The sequence below is a fragment of the Macaca nemestrina genome, chromosome 8, assembly GCF_043159975.1.
Source record: "Macaca nemestrina isolate mMacNem1 chromosome 8, mMacNem.hap1, whole genome shotgun sequence".
In the NCBI taxonomy this organism is placed as follows: domain Eukaryota; kingdom Metazoa; phylum Chordata; class Mammalia; order Primates; family Cercopithecidae; genus Macaca; species Macaca nemestrina.
The window spans coordinates 150,435,146-150,451,339 of NC_092132.1; the positions used below are offsets into that span (position 1 = coordinate 150,435,146).

The 16,194-nt window shown below is 43.2% G+C and overlaps 1 protein-coding gene across 2 annotated transcripts in view; it reads left to right on the forward strand.

Annotated features, from left to right (window-relative positions):
- LOC139355625 (CUB and Sushi multiple domains 1) overlaps positions 1 to 16,194 on the forward strand; it is a 2,038,620-nt gene that overhangs the window by 1,284,637 nt on the left and 737,789 nt on the right. For both annotated transcript variants that reach the window (XM_071067488.1, XM_071067489.1), the window contains exon 7: positions 4,846 to 4,923. In XM_071067488.1, the coding sequence (XP_070923589.1) occupies positions 4,846 to 4,923 (78 nt within the window). The remainder of the gene's footprint in view (positions 1 to 4,845; positions 4,924 to 16,194) is intronic.

A 16,194-nucleotide genomic window follows, 5' to 3' on the forward strand; every position in this document is an offset into this window, starting at 1 on the left:
GGCATCAAGTAGAAATAGCTATATTCACTTCTTACATTATTGTCACTTTAAAAACAGTAATAAGAATCCACTGTCATTCCAATATAGTATTGGTTTCCTCACATTTTCAAACAACCCACAGAAAGTGTGTTTTAACCTAACCACTGAGAGATTATGATGAAGGCAGCTGATGTAGAAGAAAAAAGAAAAAACAAACTAAAGTGAATGAAGCAACAAAATTAATGTGTCCCTTAGGTATATTTATTGTTGTGTTTTTCGATTTTTCAGCCCTTAAACTAAAAATACTTTCCCCAGAATTTACCTGCCTAAATGTTGTTATCAGAAAAGAGATTCATCATATCTCTTTCAAGTTTTTGTTTGTGGTTTTGGGGAATTTTTTTTTAACCTCACATCCCTCTTGGTTTGCGATGAGAAAACCTAAAGTCAACTCTCAGTGACTTTGAAGCACACAATACATTGTTATCAACTATAGTCACTATGATGTACCAGGGATCTCTTGAACTTATTTCTTCTGTCAAACTGAAATTGTCCATCTTTTGACCAACATCTCCCCAGTTCCCCCAGCCCTTGCCCCTGGAGACAACAATCTATTTGAAATTGTTGAATCTGAATTACTAAGGAATCACCTTAGCCAAGAGAGACCAGGGAATGTGAGACTAACTTTGGCGTGTATTGAAGTTATCTTCCACACAATAAAACAAAGCAAAAACTCATATGAAAACTAGGTAACTGTACTGACAAAATAAAGCTAAAAGGGCCAAGCTCAGCTCCAAAGATTGTGATTTAGCAGGTCTGAGATTAGACACAGAAACTATCTTTTTTTATCAATCACGAAATATTTTTATCATTCATTCCAGGATCTGAGAATGAACGACTCAATAGATTAATTCAGGGGAAAGAACAGACTATTGCAGGGATTTCCCATAGGTGACTTATCTTTTTCCTGCATTCCTGCAGCTCTAGTTTCTTTCTCTCTCTTTCTCTCCTATTTCTTTGCAAATGAAAATCTCTCTGCCCAGCTCTGAGGGGAGCTGGAGGGAGGAGGGGGAGGAGGAAGGGTGTGGAAGGAAGAAAAGAGGAGAACCCAAAGGACGTGTGGGGAGGAGTGTCCAGACACCTGGTGGACCCAGGACGCGCAAGTCACCTTCCCTTTTTGTGCAACATTGCCAAGATTAGCAGAGCTGTCCAATAAGAGAACGTAGTAACTTGAAACAAATTGTAACTCAGGGGAGCAGATAATCTACAGCAGTATAACACCATCTTATTGAAAAATAATAAATACATATATTCTCTGGTGGAGATGTAGCTTTACAAAGCATCAAAACACTCATTTGCAAAAGTATGAAATTTATTAGCTCATTCAACTCTCAGATAGGTCCTGTCTATTCACATACCATGATCGTCCCCGAGAGACTACTCATTTTCTGTTTAGATTCTGAGCGAACGCTCTGTTTGTCTTATCTGCTTAGGGTGGGTGACATTTGCTTTGAGTTCTATGCTCTTTATTATTTCCCATTGATTCTCTTGTTTGTTATTTATTGTGCATTCATCTCCTCTCTCCTGAGTAACTTCAAGATAAAGTTATTTCAGCACAAGAAAGTGAGGACAATGCATTTACCATTTTGGATGAAAACATAATCCCTGGGAGAGCTTACAGGCGACATCTGAGTGTGCCACCAAGATAACTGCAGAAGCAGAAGCAGATTCCCCATCTCATGTTCCCTTTCCTGTGTTATTTGTCACCACAAGACAGAGATGAGGATGAGAAAACACATGAAGAGGCAGAAGAGAAGAGGAGGAAGACGCCTGGTGCCATGGTTGCATCACAGCACGCCCCTCTCTGAGAGTTCCTTAGTGCAGGATGTTCGTGACCCCGTGCCCTTTGGATGGCGCTGGCCCTGGGCTGGATGCTGTGAGCCTGGAAGAGGTGACTGTCTGTCTCTGGGCTTTCTCTGAAAGGGGCTGAGGATGGGCAGCAACCCTCTGGCCAGCCTTTCCTTGGAGGGAGATCTAGGTGGCCCACCTCCTTGTCCTTCACAAGCGTCAATGCCAGGATCCCTGTGGTCCACTCATGGCTCTGATGACAACAGTTTGTTTGAACCACGTAACCACGTTGGACTTATTTCTTCAGTCCTATGCCACACTGTTGGGAAGAGCTCCTCAACGTTCAATGTATTCCTTCCAGTCTCTCACTTCTCCCTCTTACCCTTGTAAAATACCCAGGAAAAGTACTTGTCTTCGTGTTTTGGGGAAAATATTGCTATAGGAAATATAGCAAATCTTTGCCATAGAAAAATATCTTAGACTTGGCAGTTTATACGTAATAGAAATGTGTTTCTCACCACTCTCGAGACTGGGAAGTACAAGGTCAAGGCTTGATACAGAAGCACAGCTGGCAGCATTGCTTCTATGTCTCACCTTCTTCCTTCTAGGCAGACCAACTCCTGCAGCCCCTGCCCTCCTGTCTCCATGCCCCCCAGCCAGTAGCACATGTGGAAGGGTTTGGAGTTTGGGCCTGGAAGATCTGAGTTCAAATTCTGCGTAGTCTTCCCTGTACACCTGTGAGCCTTGCTTCCTGATATGAGCAGGCGGCATCATAATTCCTATCTCAGATGGCTGTTGGAAGGATGGAGGATGCTTCCTGAAGTGAAAAATACTGTACAATGTTGCTGCAAAGAAGATAACACATGGGACCAGGAACTCTGAGAGGTAGAGCCTGAGAGACACGGTTTCCAGGTGCATCAGAATACACAGGGGCTGAGCAGAGGGAGACCAGAGAGGAAGCAAGTGCTTAGTGACATCAGTGAGGGAAGACAGTCCCAAAGGACAACTGTCCACCTAAGCCCAGCCCTCCGAATGTCAGTGATTTGAAAAGAGTAACAATCACTGCCACACACAGTCAGTTACTGAGCTGGCTGGGCTCAGGACACCAGACTAAAGACGGTACATTGATCATCTCCAGCTTTATACAGTCTTGTCATCCTGGCATCGTATTTAGTCAGAGTTCTCCAGAGAAACAAAGCCAGTTGGTCATGTGTATGTGTATGTGCCTCTGTGTGTGTGTAGATATATTTATTTATACAGTTGACCCTTGAACAACATGGGTTTAAACTGCCTGGATCCACTTATCTTCAGATTCTGTTCAATGAATATACTGAAGCATTTTTTTTTAAATTTGTAACAATTCAAACAAAACTAGCAGACAACCCTTATAGCCTAAAAACAAAACAAAATCCGAAAAAGGTGTGTCATGAATGCGTAAAATATACATAGATACGAGTCTATGTGTTAAGTAACTGTTTATGTTATCGGTAAGGCATCTGGTCAACAGTAGGCTCTTTTCAGTTAGGTTTTTGGGGGAGTCAAAAGATATACTCAGGTTTTCAGCTGTGTGTGGTGGTGGGGGTTGGTCAGTGGTCAGTGCCCCAACCTTTGTATGCTTCAGGGGTCCCCTGTATATACTTGATATTAATCTCCTTACACGCAGGTGTGTACACACACACGCACACACACACACACATTTACTATAAGAATTTACTATAAGGACAGTTTACTGACTCACATGATTATGGAGTTGACAAGACCGAAGACCTGCAAGGGGTGAGTCAGCAAGCTGGAGACCAGGAAAGCCAGTGTTTTAGCTCCAGTCGGAAGGCGGAAAAAAAAATGCTGTCCAATTCAAAGCCCACCAGGCAAGGGGAAGTCTTGCCTCCTCTGAGGCAGGTCAGCCTTTTGTTCTATTTGGGTCTTCAGCTGATTGGACCAGACCCACCCACACTGGGGAGAGCCATCTGCTTCCCTCAGTCGGCTGATTCAAATGTTAATATCATCTGCGACATTCTCACAGACACACCCGGAATCTCGTGTGGTCCAATGTCTGAGCACCTTGTGGTGCAGTCAGGTTCACCCAGAAAACTAACCCTCACACCTGTTTACACATAGAGTTACCGGCTCAGCGGCAAGTCACTCACCCAGGTCATGGGGCCACCATGCTAGAAGCAAAGATTTGCAGCCGACCTGCCTGCTGGTAACTGCTGTAGGTCCAGTCTCATATGGGGACCTCAGAAATGTTTCCACTGGGCACTTAGTAAAGCCAAGTGTGGGATCGCTTAGAATATCATAACATTTTATATTTTATAATCACAGGATGGATCCCTCATTTTTTTCCATAAGTGACAAAAAAACTTCTTAAAATGTTTAATGTGGGACCTAGTACATCAAGAAACATATTTAACTCTTAGAATTATGATGCTAGAAACCAGGATCTTATGTGCCTTTTGCACAGCCTGGAGAGTGTCTGGAGGGACTGGCAGCGTCTAGCAATTTATCTACAGCACGTAGAGCATGCCTTTCCTCTACTTGCTTCCCATCCATACAGATTCACTAAACTTTAAGTGACTAAATGAATATATGAATACATGAATGAGCAACTGGCCTTTTTATCTAAACTTTTTCATCAGTATAGCAAATTTAGACAACTGTGTAATCAGGGTACATACATCAAGTGAGTGATCTGCCTGAACGCTTTGGGGAATGATAATGATTTATGGAATCTGCCACTCCTCATGGTCAATAGGATTGGATGTGCAAAGTCAATGGCAGTACGTATTATTTTTAGCTTCTGACACGGGATCTTGTAAGATGTGATCTTGCTGCTTGATAGCCTCATATTAATTATTTACAAGCTCTTGGACATCATTGGCTTCATATCATTCACCTCTTAGCACATTTCCCATTTTCAGGGGTTGATAGAAAGCAGTTCTGACCGGAAATGCTGTGTGGATACAACATAGTTTTATGATCTCCAAGTCTTACCTACTAATGGCTTGGTTTTGTTTCTTCCAGTGAAAAAGGCGATTGAGTTGAAGTCAAGAGGAGTCAAGATGCTGCCCAGCAAGGACGGAAGCCATAAAAACTCTGTCCGTGAGTCCCTTTCCTTTCTATACGAGAATTGATGCGCCAGTAAAGGGGGAGCGGAGGAGAGAATGGAGCAGTTAAGGAGAAGTGTTCCCACCCACCGCCTTCCCCACATTGTCTCTTCCTTCTTTTCTACATCCAAGAATATTTTCTGGGAGAAAGAACATGCCACTAACTTCACTTTGTTAGGGAGGAATGTCCTTCTGCTTCTAACTCCTAACCATGTCTCACATCTGCCCTGATCACTGTCTGAAACTAGACCTTCCAGATGGCTCTCTTAAGTAAATGTGACACAGTCAGGCATTTTTATAGCAGTCTCTCTCTGTGCTAGCACACCCCACACACACCAGACTAGACCGATATCTGGAAAGAAGTCTGTTCTTGTCTTTCGTCTATTAAAATGTTACGATGATTCACTGCCTGGAGAGTAAAGTAGCTTTCGGGCAATGTCTGCGTCCTTCCAAAGAGAAAAGAAGATCTGCAGACATATCTTGCTGATGACTTTTGCGTGTGCCCAGCACCTGGTAGATACCAGATCAATAGCTGTGGGAGGAATGAAGGTGTCTGCCACACTTGTTATTTTGGTGCCTTGTCCTCGATGCCCCTCATCATCACTCAGCCACAGGAACCCCTGGCCATGCCTGGACTGGGTCATGGTGCTTCTCTGCCATGAGGGCCCTTTGTCCTTTAGCTGAAGGCCGACAGCCTGTGTGCTTTTTGGAGACTCACTGTGCAGACCCTTCTTTCTCTGCAGGTGCAGTCAGCTCTCCCCTGGCTTTGCTCCCCCCATGCCCTTACACATGTCATAACAGTTACTGGATACCACCTTCACTGAGGGCTCGCTTTTCTTACAAACAAGAGATGAGTACCCTCTACTGAGATACCAGGTGGGCTGACTTCCCGCAGGGGCTGTTTTCTGCTCATGCTCTTTCTGGGACTTTCTACCCATTGGGTTGTGTTTTCTATGCTTCCCTAGCAACCTTTTCATGTGATGTTTCTAGCCTAGTTCCGTGGGTGCAACTGTTTTCACGTGATGTTTCCAGCCTTACTCTGTGGGCGCACCTGTTTTCTTGTGATGTTCCTAGCCTAGCTCCGTGGGTGCACCTGTTTTCCTGTGATGTTTCTAGCCTTGCTCCGTGGGTGCACCTGTTTTCATGTGATGTTTCTAGCCTAGTTCCGTGGGTGCACCTGTTTTCATGTGATGTTTCTAGCCTAGCTCCGTGGGTGCACCTGTTTTCCTGTGATGTTCCTAGCCTTGGTCCATGGGTGCACCTGTTTTCATGTGATGTTTCTAGCCTAGTTCCGTGGGTGCACCTGTTTTCACGTGATGTTTCTAGCCTAGCTCCGTGGGTGCACCTGTTTTCCTGTGATGTTTCTAGCCTTGGTCCATGGGTGCACCTGTTTTCATGTGATGTTTCTAGCCTAGTTCCGTGGGTGCACCTGTTTTCATGTGATGTTTCTAGCCTAGCTCCGTGGGTGCACCTGTTTTCCTGTGATGTTCCTAGCCTTGCTCCGTGGGTGCACCTGTTTTCATGTGATGTTTCTAGCCTAGTTCCGTGGGTGCACCTGTTTTCACGTGATGTTTCTAGCCTAGCTCTGTGGGTGCGCCTGTTTTCATGTGATGTTTCCAGCCTTGCTCTGTGGGTGCACCTGTTTTCACGTGATGTTTCTAGCCTTGCTCCGTGGGTGCACCTATTTTCACGTGATGTTCCTAGCCTTGGTCCATGGGTGCACCTGTTTTCCTGTGATGTTTCTAGCCTTGCTCCGTGGGTGCACCAGTTTTCACGTGATGTTTCTGGCCTTGCTCCATGCGTGCACCTGTTTTCGTGTGATGTTTCTAGCCTAGCTCCGTGGGTGCGCCTGTTTTCATGTGATGTTCCTAGCTTTGCTCCATGCGTGCACCTGTCCCTGGTGTTTTGCATCTGTGCATGTTTTTTTTTCCGTTGCCCAGCAGTTAGTGGAAGGGCTGGGGTGGACATCTGAACCCCCTCAGGTCAACCAATTCTGTTTACATCTGTATGCTACAGCAGGCTTCTGCATGAGGTTTTATGTGCAACAAATATTCTACTAAAACTAATACATAAAAATAAACAATCAAAATCTTTTGAAAACGACACTATGGATTGACCTACGTCTTCATCACTTTAGGTTTCCTGACAATTGCTTGTGTGACAATAATCCATAGTCTGTGCTCAGTTCTGAGCAGGTTGGGAGGACGGAGAGATAAACCTGTACCCTGGCCCTCAGAGGCAGGCAGGAGCCACCACACTCTGACTACCACTCTGGCCCTTAGATCTCTCCCTCTTCCAAAAAAAAAAAAAAAAAAATCAATCTGTAAATGTTTGTGTGGCACTTTCTATTGAACAGTCACAGCCAGTCACCCTTTAATGAAATTAGACTGGAAAAGGATGGGAAAACTGAAGGGAGAAAAACTGAAAAACAGTCGAAGGCATAAAGATTTTTTTAAAAAATAAAATTGTTTAACATTTTAATATTGTTAGCTTTTAGCGTAGAATGTTCTGTAGAGGGAGATATAGTATTTACAATATTTTGAAAACGATTTTTATGATAAAACCCTGCACAAATGATCTAAAGTTCAATGTAGAACCGGCCAAACTCTTATATCCGGCCAAACTCTTATATTAAATCAATATCAGGTTGGATATCCGATCAACCGGGCATCAGATTTTTCTGTTATTGTAACATTTAGGCAGAGCTTTCTTTCTTTTTCAATAAGGAGACTATCTCTTCTGTCCTCATCTGAACACAGATTGACATGTACATAATGACTCATTTGGTGTTAGAAAGCATTCTGTCCTCTCTTTTAACAGTATTAAAGTACAGTTTTTTGGTCAGACATGGGAATTAATCATTAGAGAAAATGAGGAATGGAAACCGTGAGCCTTCTGAGATGAGGAAGGTATTCAATGGTAACGTGTCATTCCAGAGAAAGGTATGACGGAGAAAGTGAAATTGTTTCACTGATGAAAGGACATGGGTTTGAAGCAAGAGAGGCAAGGATTCCATCACTGTGCAAGTATGTGCCTTAGTCAAGTTCAAATGTCATCGCTTACAAAATTATTAATAAACTAGTAATCCTTTTCATAGGGTTGTCACTCAGATAAACCAGGAGGTGTGTAAACTGCCTGTTCCAGAGTGTGGCATGCAGTGGGCATTCTGTACGCGTTTGGGGCCTTCAGTATGTAAATGGAGGGAAATGAACCACATGGGGTGAACGGCTCTTGAAACTCTAGAGATTAGATCCCAGCACACAAACCTCTCTTGCAGAAGTGATAGAATCGTTTCCCCAACTAAGGGTTTTGTTGCAGATATGACAAAAGCTTTATGGAAAATGTCCAGCTCAGGGTCTGCAGGCGCTGTTAGCTCTTGTTCCACACCCCCCTCTGTTTTCTTCCATCTTAGTATTTTTTATTCTGTAAACTGGACATTGTTGTTTGTTTATGATCGTTCTTCTTCATGAGACTCCTCTGGCAGTAAAAGAAGTGACAGCAGCGGCCAGGGAATTATCTGTTCATTGTAGAATGTGAGGCTGTCCCTGTTAAGTTTTCATCCAGTGCTGGCTTCACTAAAGCCAGGCAGGGGTGGACCCTGCTAGCAGCTCCTGTATTCTGCCCATGGGAAGCACCAGGGCATGGGTGGGAGGCTGAGCTGCCTCCTGCAGTCCCCTCAAGCTGTCTCTGCTCCAAGGCACAAAAATCAGAGGTCACAGCTCTTTGCAAAGGGTGACCTTATGCATTCATCTCCATCTGGATTTCAGCACCAACTTTTGCCCCTTGTTGCCTCCAGCCTAGAAAGCAGCCATGGCTCAGTGGTGACTCCTTCCCACGCCACTTCCTTGTCCCTGGTGGTGTCTGCAGATTCACCCTTTTGTAAACGGAGCCTTTGAAAGTAGCCCTGTCTTACTGGGTTCTTCTCCAAATGACATCTGTTTCCTGATGGGACCCTGTCATGGTGATAGAAAATGTTCAAGGTTTTGATGAACTAAAGAGGGCAAGTTCTACCCAAAGTTCTAGATGTTAAAAAATAAAAATAAAAACAAACACTGGGCAAGCAAGAAATCCATGCCCTCAGACTATATCAGATCCACCCAAAGTCCTGTTCATTAATACCCTCACCCCTGTTCACTGTCGGGGCATCAGTAAGAGTTCAGGAAGTGCAGAAAGAGAAAGAGAGAGATGACAGCAGGGAATGGGGGAATTTCCCTGACAGCCTCAGGAAACTTGCTATTTGATAATTAAACAGATCAAGGTCACTGGTCTGATTGTCTAAGGTGTTATCCAGGCTTGTTGTCTCATGACCAAGAAAATTAAGGGGCATGGTTACAAAGCGTGAGGTTGGAGTGAAAGTTTAATAAGCGAGAGAAGAAAGCTCTTTGCAAGGGAGAGGGGATCCCGAATGGGTTGCCGCTTTTACAGCTGAATTCAAAAGTTTTATGAGAAACTCCTCATCTCTGTAGCTGTTTGAGTAACTTTTCTAATCTGTAAATCTGTCTGCATAACTACCCCTTATTTGTGTAGTTGTGGTTATGTCCCTAGGCAAGTACAAAGCACCACTTCTCTTGTTTGTATAACTGTGGGTTTGTTTCAGGGAAGCCCCACTCCTCCCTGTGTGAGTTCTCATGGAGCCCACTGTGTGCATCCTGCTTCCGTACTGGAACATGCCTGCTCATCTGTGCAGGTGCAGCCTTAGTTTTCCCAGGCTGCTCTATTTTTGCCTGTGGCTGTGACTTTTTAGGCTGGCTGCCTCTCCAAGGACCAGCCTTCACTGTCTAGCTAACTGATTTTTCCTTCTGCCACAGTGATGGAGGACTGCTCTAATTACAAAACTTAAGAGAGTTAAGTTTTTTGTTTTTTTTGTTTATTTGAGATGGAGTTTCGCTCTGACACCCAGGTTGGAGTGCAGTGGCATGATCTCAGCTCACTGAAACCTCCACCTCCTGGGTTCGAACGATTCTCCTGCCTCAGCCTCCCAGATAGTGGGGACTACAGGTGCGCGCCACCATGTCTGGCTAATTTTTTGTATTTTCAGTACAGACGGGGTTTCACCATGTTGGCCAGGCTGGTCTCGAACTCCTGACGTCAGGTGATCTTCCTGCCTTGGCCTTCTTAAGTGCTGGGATTACAGGCGTGAGCCACTGCACCCAGCTGAGAGTTAAGTTTATACAGATGTGTAATACCTGACAGTAGATTTAAAACTAACTCCTGCTTGTTTCATTTGAAAGTCAAAAGTGCCTGTGTTTGGAAATCATGCACATCCCACAGGCTGGTCTCTTCCTCTCCTTCTTCCTGCTGGGCCAGTGACATTTTTATCCCAGACCTACCTACCTTGATTGTACCTTTAGTTCAAGATGAGCCCCTTGAGGGTTTGGGGTTTTCCCATCCATGACCCACAGATATCACACACCATACCTCCTCATCCCCTGACAGCCCAAGCTACCAGTCCATAGCGAGTACCTACTGATGAATGAATGAATGAATGAATGAATGAAAAGACAGAAAAGAATCTCTGTGCCTTGGAACAAAAGCCCTATAGATTCTTTCAGTTATGTCTCCTAATCTGATGAGTCTTTTGTGAATTTTGCTTTGGGAACCGAAGTTCCTCAGCTTCTTTACACAGCCTTGCTTTCAACCCTCTGCAATTCATTTCATCACGAACATGCACAAAACCTAACCACATAGTGCAGCGCGACTGGCGTCTTTAGAGATATTTCAACTCTTCTGTGCGGTGAGGGCGACTCTCCACATTAAGTGTAGAATGAGAAGATTTAAAATTTCCTTTTTCACCAGCTTGTAATAATGTTTGAAGAAAATCCCAAAGATATTAAGATACTCATTAATATCTTAAATGTCTACGTATTTTATAATTAGATGCTTTACATGCTCTAAATTTTGAATTATTTTAATCTTGGAAAAAATGCACTTGGGCAACATTATGTCTCAAAAAGGGCATCTGGAATAAACTGAGTGAGCGCCCGTCTCCCACGGAATACACTGAGTGAGCGCCCATCCCCCACAGAATACACTGAGTGAGCGCCCGTCCCCCATCTTCTTCCTCAGCCTGAGTGATGGTGAACTGCTCTTTATTCTGAGAGTAGATTCTTTCAATGCCAAAGAAATTATTAAACTGACACTGTATATATTGTTTTGTTGTTGAGACAGAGTCTCGTTCTGTCACCCAGGCTGGAGTATAGCACAATCTAGGCTAACTGCAACCTCCAACTCCCGGGTTCAAGCGATTTTCATGCCTCAGCCTCTTGAATAGCTGGGACTACAGGCACGCGCTACCAGTCCTGGTTAATTTTTTTATTTTGAGTAGACATGAGGTTTCACCATGTTGGACAAGCTGGTCTCGAACTCCTGACCTCAGATGATTTGCCCGCCCCGGCCTCCCAAAGTGCTGGGATTACAGGCATGAGCCACCACACCTGGCCAACACTCTCTATTTTTTAATGATGGTAACAGTACATGTCATTTCTTCTCTTCTTCTGAGCATTCTCCTTGGCAGAAACCAGTTTTGGCAGCCCTCAATGTGAGGATTACTAAAGTAAATAACCTATGGGTGCCCTTCTAACTCCAGAATATATACACCTGTAGGAACGAAGATAAACAAAGCATTGGTTGTTATTTTTGAACTAGAGATTCTTCCCCATGTAAAGTTAAAGACAAATGACCAATTCGATCTTGATTTGTGGTAGCTCACTCAGATGAGCTGATGGCACATGCTGTGTACGAAGGAGCACTGCAGTTACAACAGTTTATAGCCATGCAGGGTGGAGCAGTTAATCCAGAACCATTATTTAATAAAAAGCTGATTTTCTAAAAAATGTGGAAATTTGAGCAGTATAATGCATTGCCTTTATGCCCCTGGGAAAAATAACAACAGAACGTTATAAAATAAATGCCCCTGGAATTCTCCTGTATTCAACCATAAACTGTTCACTTCCTTGTCCTTTGTTTCTATTGGACAATCAATGTTTTCTTACCTTGAAAAGGAAAAAAAAAAATGACCTGAAGCAAAACCGAATGATATTCATCCCAAGTTTCCAAAGAGACAGTTCAGTTCATGAAAGCAATTGGTCGAATCTTGTCCTTCATAGTGACATACAGTGGTTCCATCTCCCTCTGGCTTTTCTTGTGGCTCAGGCATAATTTGGAGGGAGAGATCTTAAAACTTGTAGCTCTGTTTTTAGAATGCTACATAAAGTGATATCTCAATTACTGTATACACTTAATGATGTAATTATAACTGTAGAATGTTTGGATTGTCTTTTTTCAATGCCCTGACTGGTCAAACCATTTTCCGAAATACACTTTAGAAAATAATTTTCCACTTGTATTTATCCACTTATCATTATAATAATAATATTCATAGTTGTAGTGTCTTTTTTGGAATAATTTATGAACAAATAAAATATACTAGTGGGTAATCTTCTCTTAATTGTTAAATTCCAATGTGCTAAAAAAAAAAAAAAATAAGGTTTAATCCGATATTCTGAAGAGTCTCTTGCCCTCATGTCAGCCTCTGAGTTTAGCATCGTAACCACCAGCAGCAGGTTCAGTTCAGCCCAGGGACAGACTTCAGCACCTGTCCTCTCTCTGGGACCTGTGGAAGCTGAGAGAAAGGAAAAGAGAAGCCATGAATTATCATGAATAGGGCTACCATGAGAAATAAAGAGAGAAGACAACCAGCTCACTCATGTTCATCTTCGGAAAGTTGTCCCAAGATGGTCCAATTCCAGAATGGTCTGAGGCAGATTAGTGGCTTAACCTGCATTTCTCTTCTGCAGGCCAGAACTTTCTATCCACGGGCTTACTTGGGTGTCACGTTGGTGTCTAACAGGCGTCTCTCTCACTCTTACCTTTCACAGAAGAAGCCTGTGACTTCCAGCATTCAGTCCCTAGACCTTCATGCCACCCCTCTCTCCGGCCCCTTGGTGAGCCCTGACCGTCCCCCAACATGTCCCAAGCCTTTCTTGTTACCTCCAAACCACCATTGCCTCTCACCCATCTCATCTCATCATCCTCCGCCTCTCGCTGCCCTGACAAGGTCCCACCCTGCAACCAGAGGTATCTGGGTGAAATATCAGTAGAACCGCATTCTTCCTCTGCTCCAGACCCTCAAAGTTTTCCCATCACAGGCAGAATGAGTCCAAATTCCTCATCAAGACCCAAAGACCTCCTTTCCTCCCACCCTCGCATCCTGGTCCTGGTGCTGTTGGTTTCTGGGCTGTTTCTTGAGGAAACTGGACACGAAACCACCCGATGGTCTTTGCTGTCCTCTTTCCTCCACCTGAAATAATGTTCCAAAGAAGCCACATCCCATCCTCCCTCCCTCACACCATTTCTTTTTTTTTGAGACGGAGTCTCACTCTGTCCCCAGGCTGCAGTGCAGTGGCCGGATCTCGGCTCACTGCAAGCTCCACCTCCCGAGTTTATGCCATTCTCCTGCCTCAGCCTCCCGAGTAGCTGGGACTACAGGCGCCGCCACCACGCCCAGCTAGTTTTTTGTACTTTTTAGTAGAGATGGGGTTTCACTGTGTTAGCCAGGATGGTCTCCATCTCCTGCCCTCATGATCCGCCCGTCTCCCTACCTAAATATCATGTATCTTGAGCATCCACAACTTCTCCCACCCAAGTACTAACCAGACCTGACCCTGCTTAGGTTCCAAGATCAGGTGCATTCAGGGTGGCATGGCCATTGACTTGAGCATCCACAACTTCTATCTTCTCCCGATACTTGTTCTGTTTTTGTGTTCTTTAACTTATCATAACATATCATATATATCATACATAAAAGTGTGTGTTTACTTGTACGTGTATCATAAACACACACGTAAAGTAACCCTATTCATTTAATTTCTCTCACATCTCCAGGAGAATATAAACTAAACTCCACAAGGGCAGGTATATTTTCTTTTTTTTAACTTATTTTTTATATTTTTTCCATAAGTTATTGGGGTACAGGTGGTATATGGTTACATGAGTAAGCTCTTTAGTGGTGACTTGTGAGATGTTGGTGCACCCATCACCCAAACAGTAGACGCTGCACCATATCTGTTGTCTTTTATCCCTCGCTCCCCTCCCACTCTTCCCCCAACTTCCCCAAATCCCATTGTCTCATTCTTATGAGGGCAGGCATACGTTCTTCTTTGTTCTCTGATCTCTACTAAGAATTTTTAAGAGTCCCAGGTACACAACAGATGCTCAGTAAGTGTTGGTGAATTGAATAACCCAGGGATATAGTTATGGGCCTGTGTGTCATGTGGGAAGAGGGTGCTCATGTATTTCTTCAATTAGATTTTTATATTTCACATCTTCACTCACGCATTAAAGAGTCCCTTGTTGCAGGGCATCCAGAAGGTGTCATAAAGAGGATCAGCATCTGTTCCTTCCCCGGGGAAAATTACAGTCTTGTGGTGTTTCAGATCTCCAGTACATATTTGTCACACAGAGTGCTGTCATAACGGTAGCAACATTTATTGATGATTGACTAAAAATGGAAACTCACTATCTTTCAAAATATGAGTAGATCAACCCATGAAATATAGAAATCCGTAGAAATAGAGGATGGAAAGCTGTAGGAAAGCAGGACCATGTGAGATGCCACCAAGTCTTCTTTAAAGTACCTCCTCTGTGACTGAAATGTCTTACTTATAGACTTTTGCTGGGTACTGGCTAAGAGAAAACTGTGCCCATTATCAAAATGAAATGTATTAAATGGGAAAAAAGCACAAATGATTAAATAATTCATCAATGTCAATAAAACACAGTGGTTTCAGAATCATGATACCCACAGCATGGAAGGAAACAGTAAAATTATGAGAAATCATTCAAGTTTCTGTCACAAGGTGATAACAGCTGGTAATAAAAACTAATTGTCAGTCTAAATTGTGTGCTCTAGTTGGTCAGAACACACGCCGTAATATACTAATTTTCCTCTGTCCCACTGCTGAAGGAGTTCATTTGTTACCGAGTCAATGGCTGAGACGTGCTTGTTCTTAGGAAGGTCATTTGAAGAATTTCAGTGAAATGCATGCTGCCTTCTGCAGAGTGCTTCCCTCCATCCAGAGCTGGAGGTGGCATGTGGGAGCAAGGAGGGTGGGAGGAAGGGAAGGGAGAATGGAGTGAGGACCTTCATCAGCCTGGATGCCTGACTTCGAGCCCAGGATACCAGGGAACAGAAGTTGTGACACGTCCCCTAAATCCTATCAATTGCAAATGATGCTTATGTAGTTTCAAGCTCAGAAACTTTATTTCAGAAATCATTTCCCATGGACATTTCTGTCAGGCCATAATTTTCCAGATAACCAGATATATATTTTCGCTCTATTAGCCCGCATATGGATAATCTTCTGTAATAAACACGATCCACTTTATTCATCTATGAGAAACACATTTTGCTTCCCAATTATATTGTTAGGGATACCAGGCATGTTACTAGGTTGCCGGGAATGCCTCTCATCATCAGGTCTTGCTTTTAGGGACCTGAGTGTTGTATTAGGAACGTGCGATTTATCTGAATGGCAGTGGCCACGGTGATTAGTAACACTGCTGCCGAAAGAGGCATGCCTGCTAATCCGTGTGCCAGACTTCTAGCACTAAGTGCTGTAGATCTTGCTTTAAAGCAGATTTTGATGGTGGGAAAAATAATAGCCCCATTAACCTCTAACAGTAGTATAAAGGCTTAATAAAACAAGAAGGATAATTGCTCTAATCTACTTTGCTCTATCATAAAATGTAACAATTTGGAGTTTTGCAGTTGTTAAAGACCCTTGTTTTCTTAACAAAGATCCATCTCCATATAACACGAATATAGTAGACTGTAAAAACTGCTTCATCAATCAGGTAAGTAAATTATGCTTGCAGTTTCTAAACAGGCCTTTGTCACTGCAGGAGCTAAAATATCTTTTCAAATGCTATGGAAAATATTGCTGTGAAGGGGATTGATGTCTAGATACATTTGAGAACAGCCTCACTGGTAACTAGAAGCCAAACAAGATTGTTCCTCAATTATTCATCATACCGTTTACATAATATAATTGTTTAAATAACCAGAAAAAAGGATCTATTAAAATACATAAAACAATATATAGCTTGATTGGATTACAGATGGTCAAATTGAATCGTAACCATAGAAGTAAAATGCTTTTCAAGTGGTTTCGGCATACAATTAAAGAATATAATTGATTCACTAAAGGGAGAAACTCACTTTGTGTAATGACTAGAGAGTGCATTCTTTTACCTCAAATAGCGAATG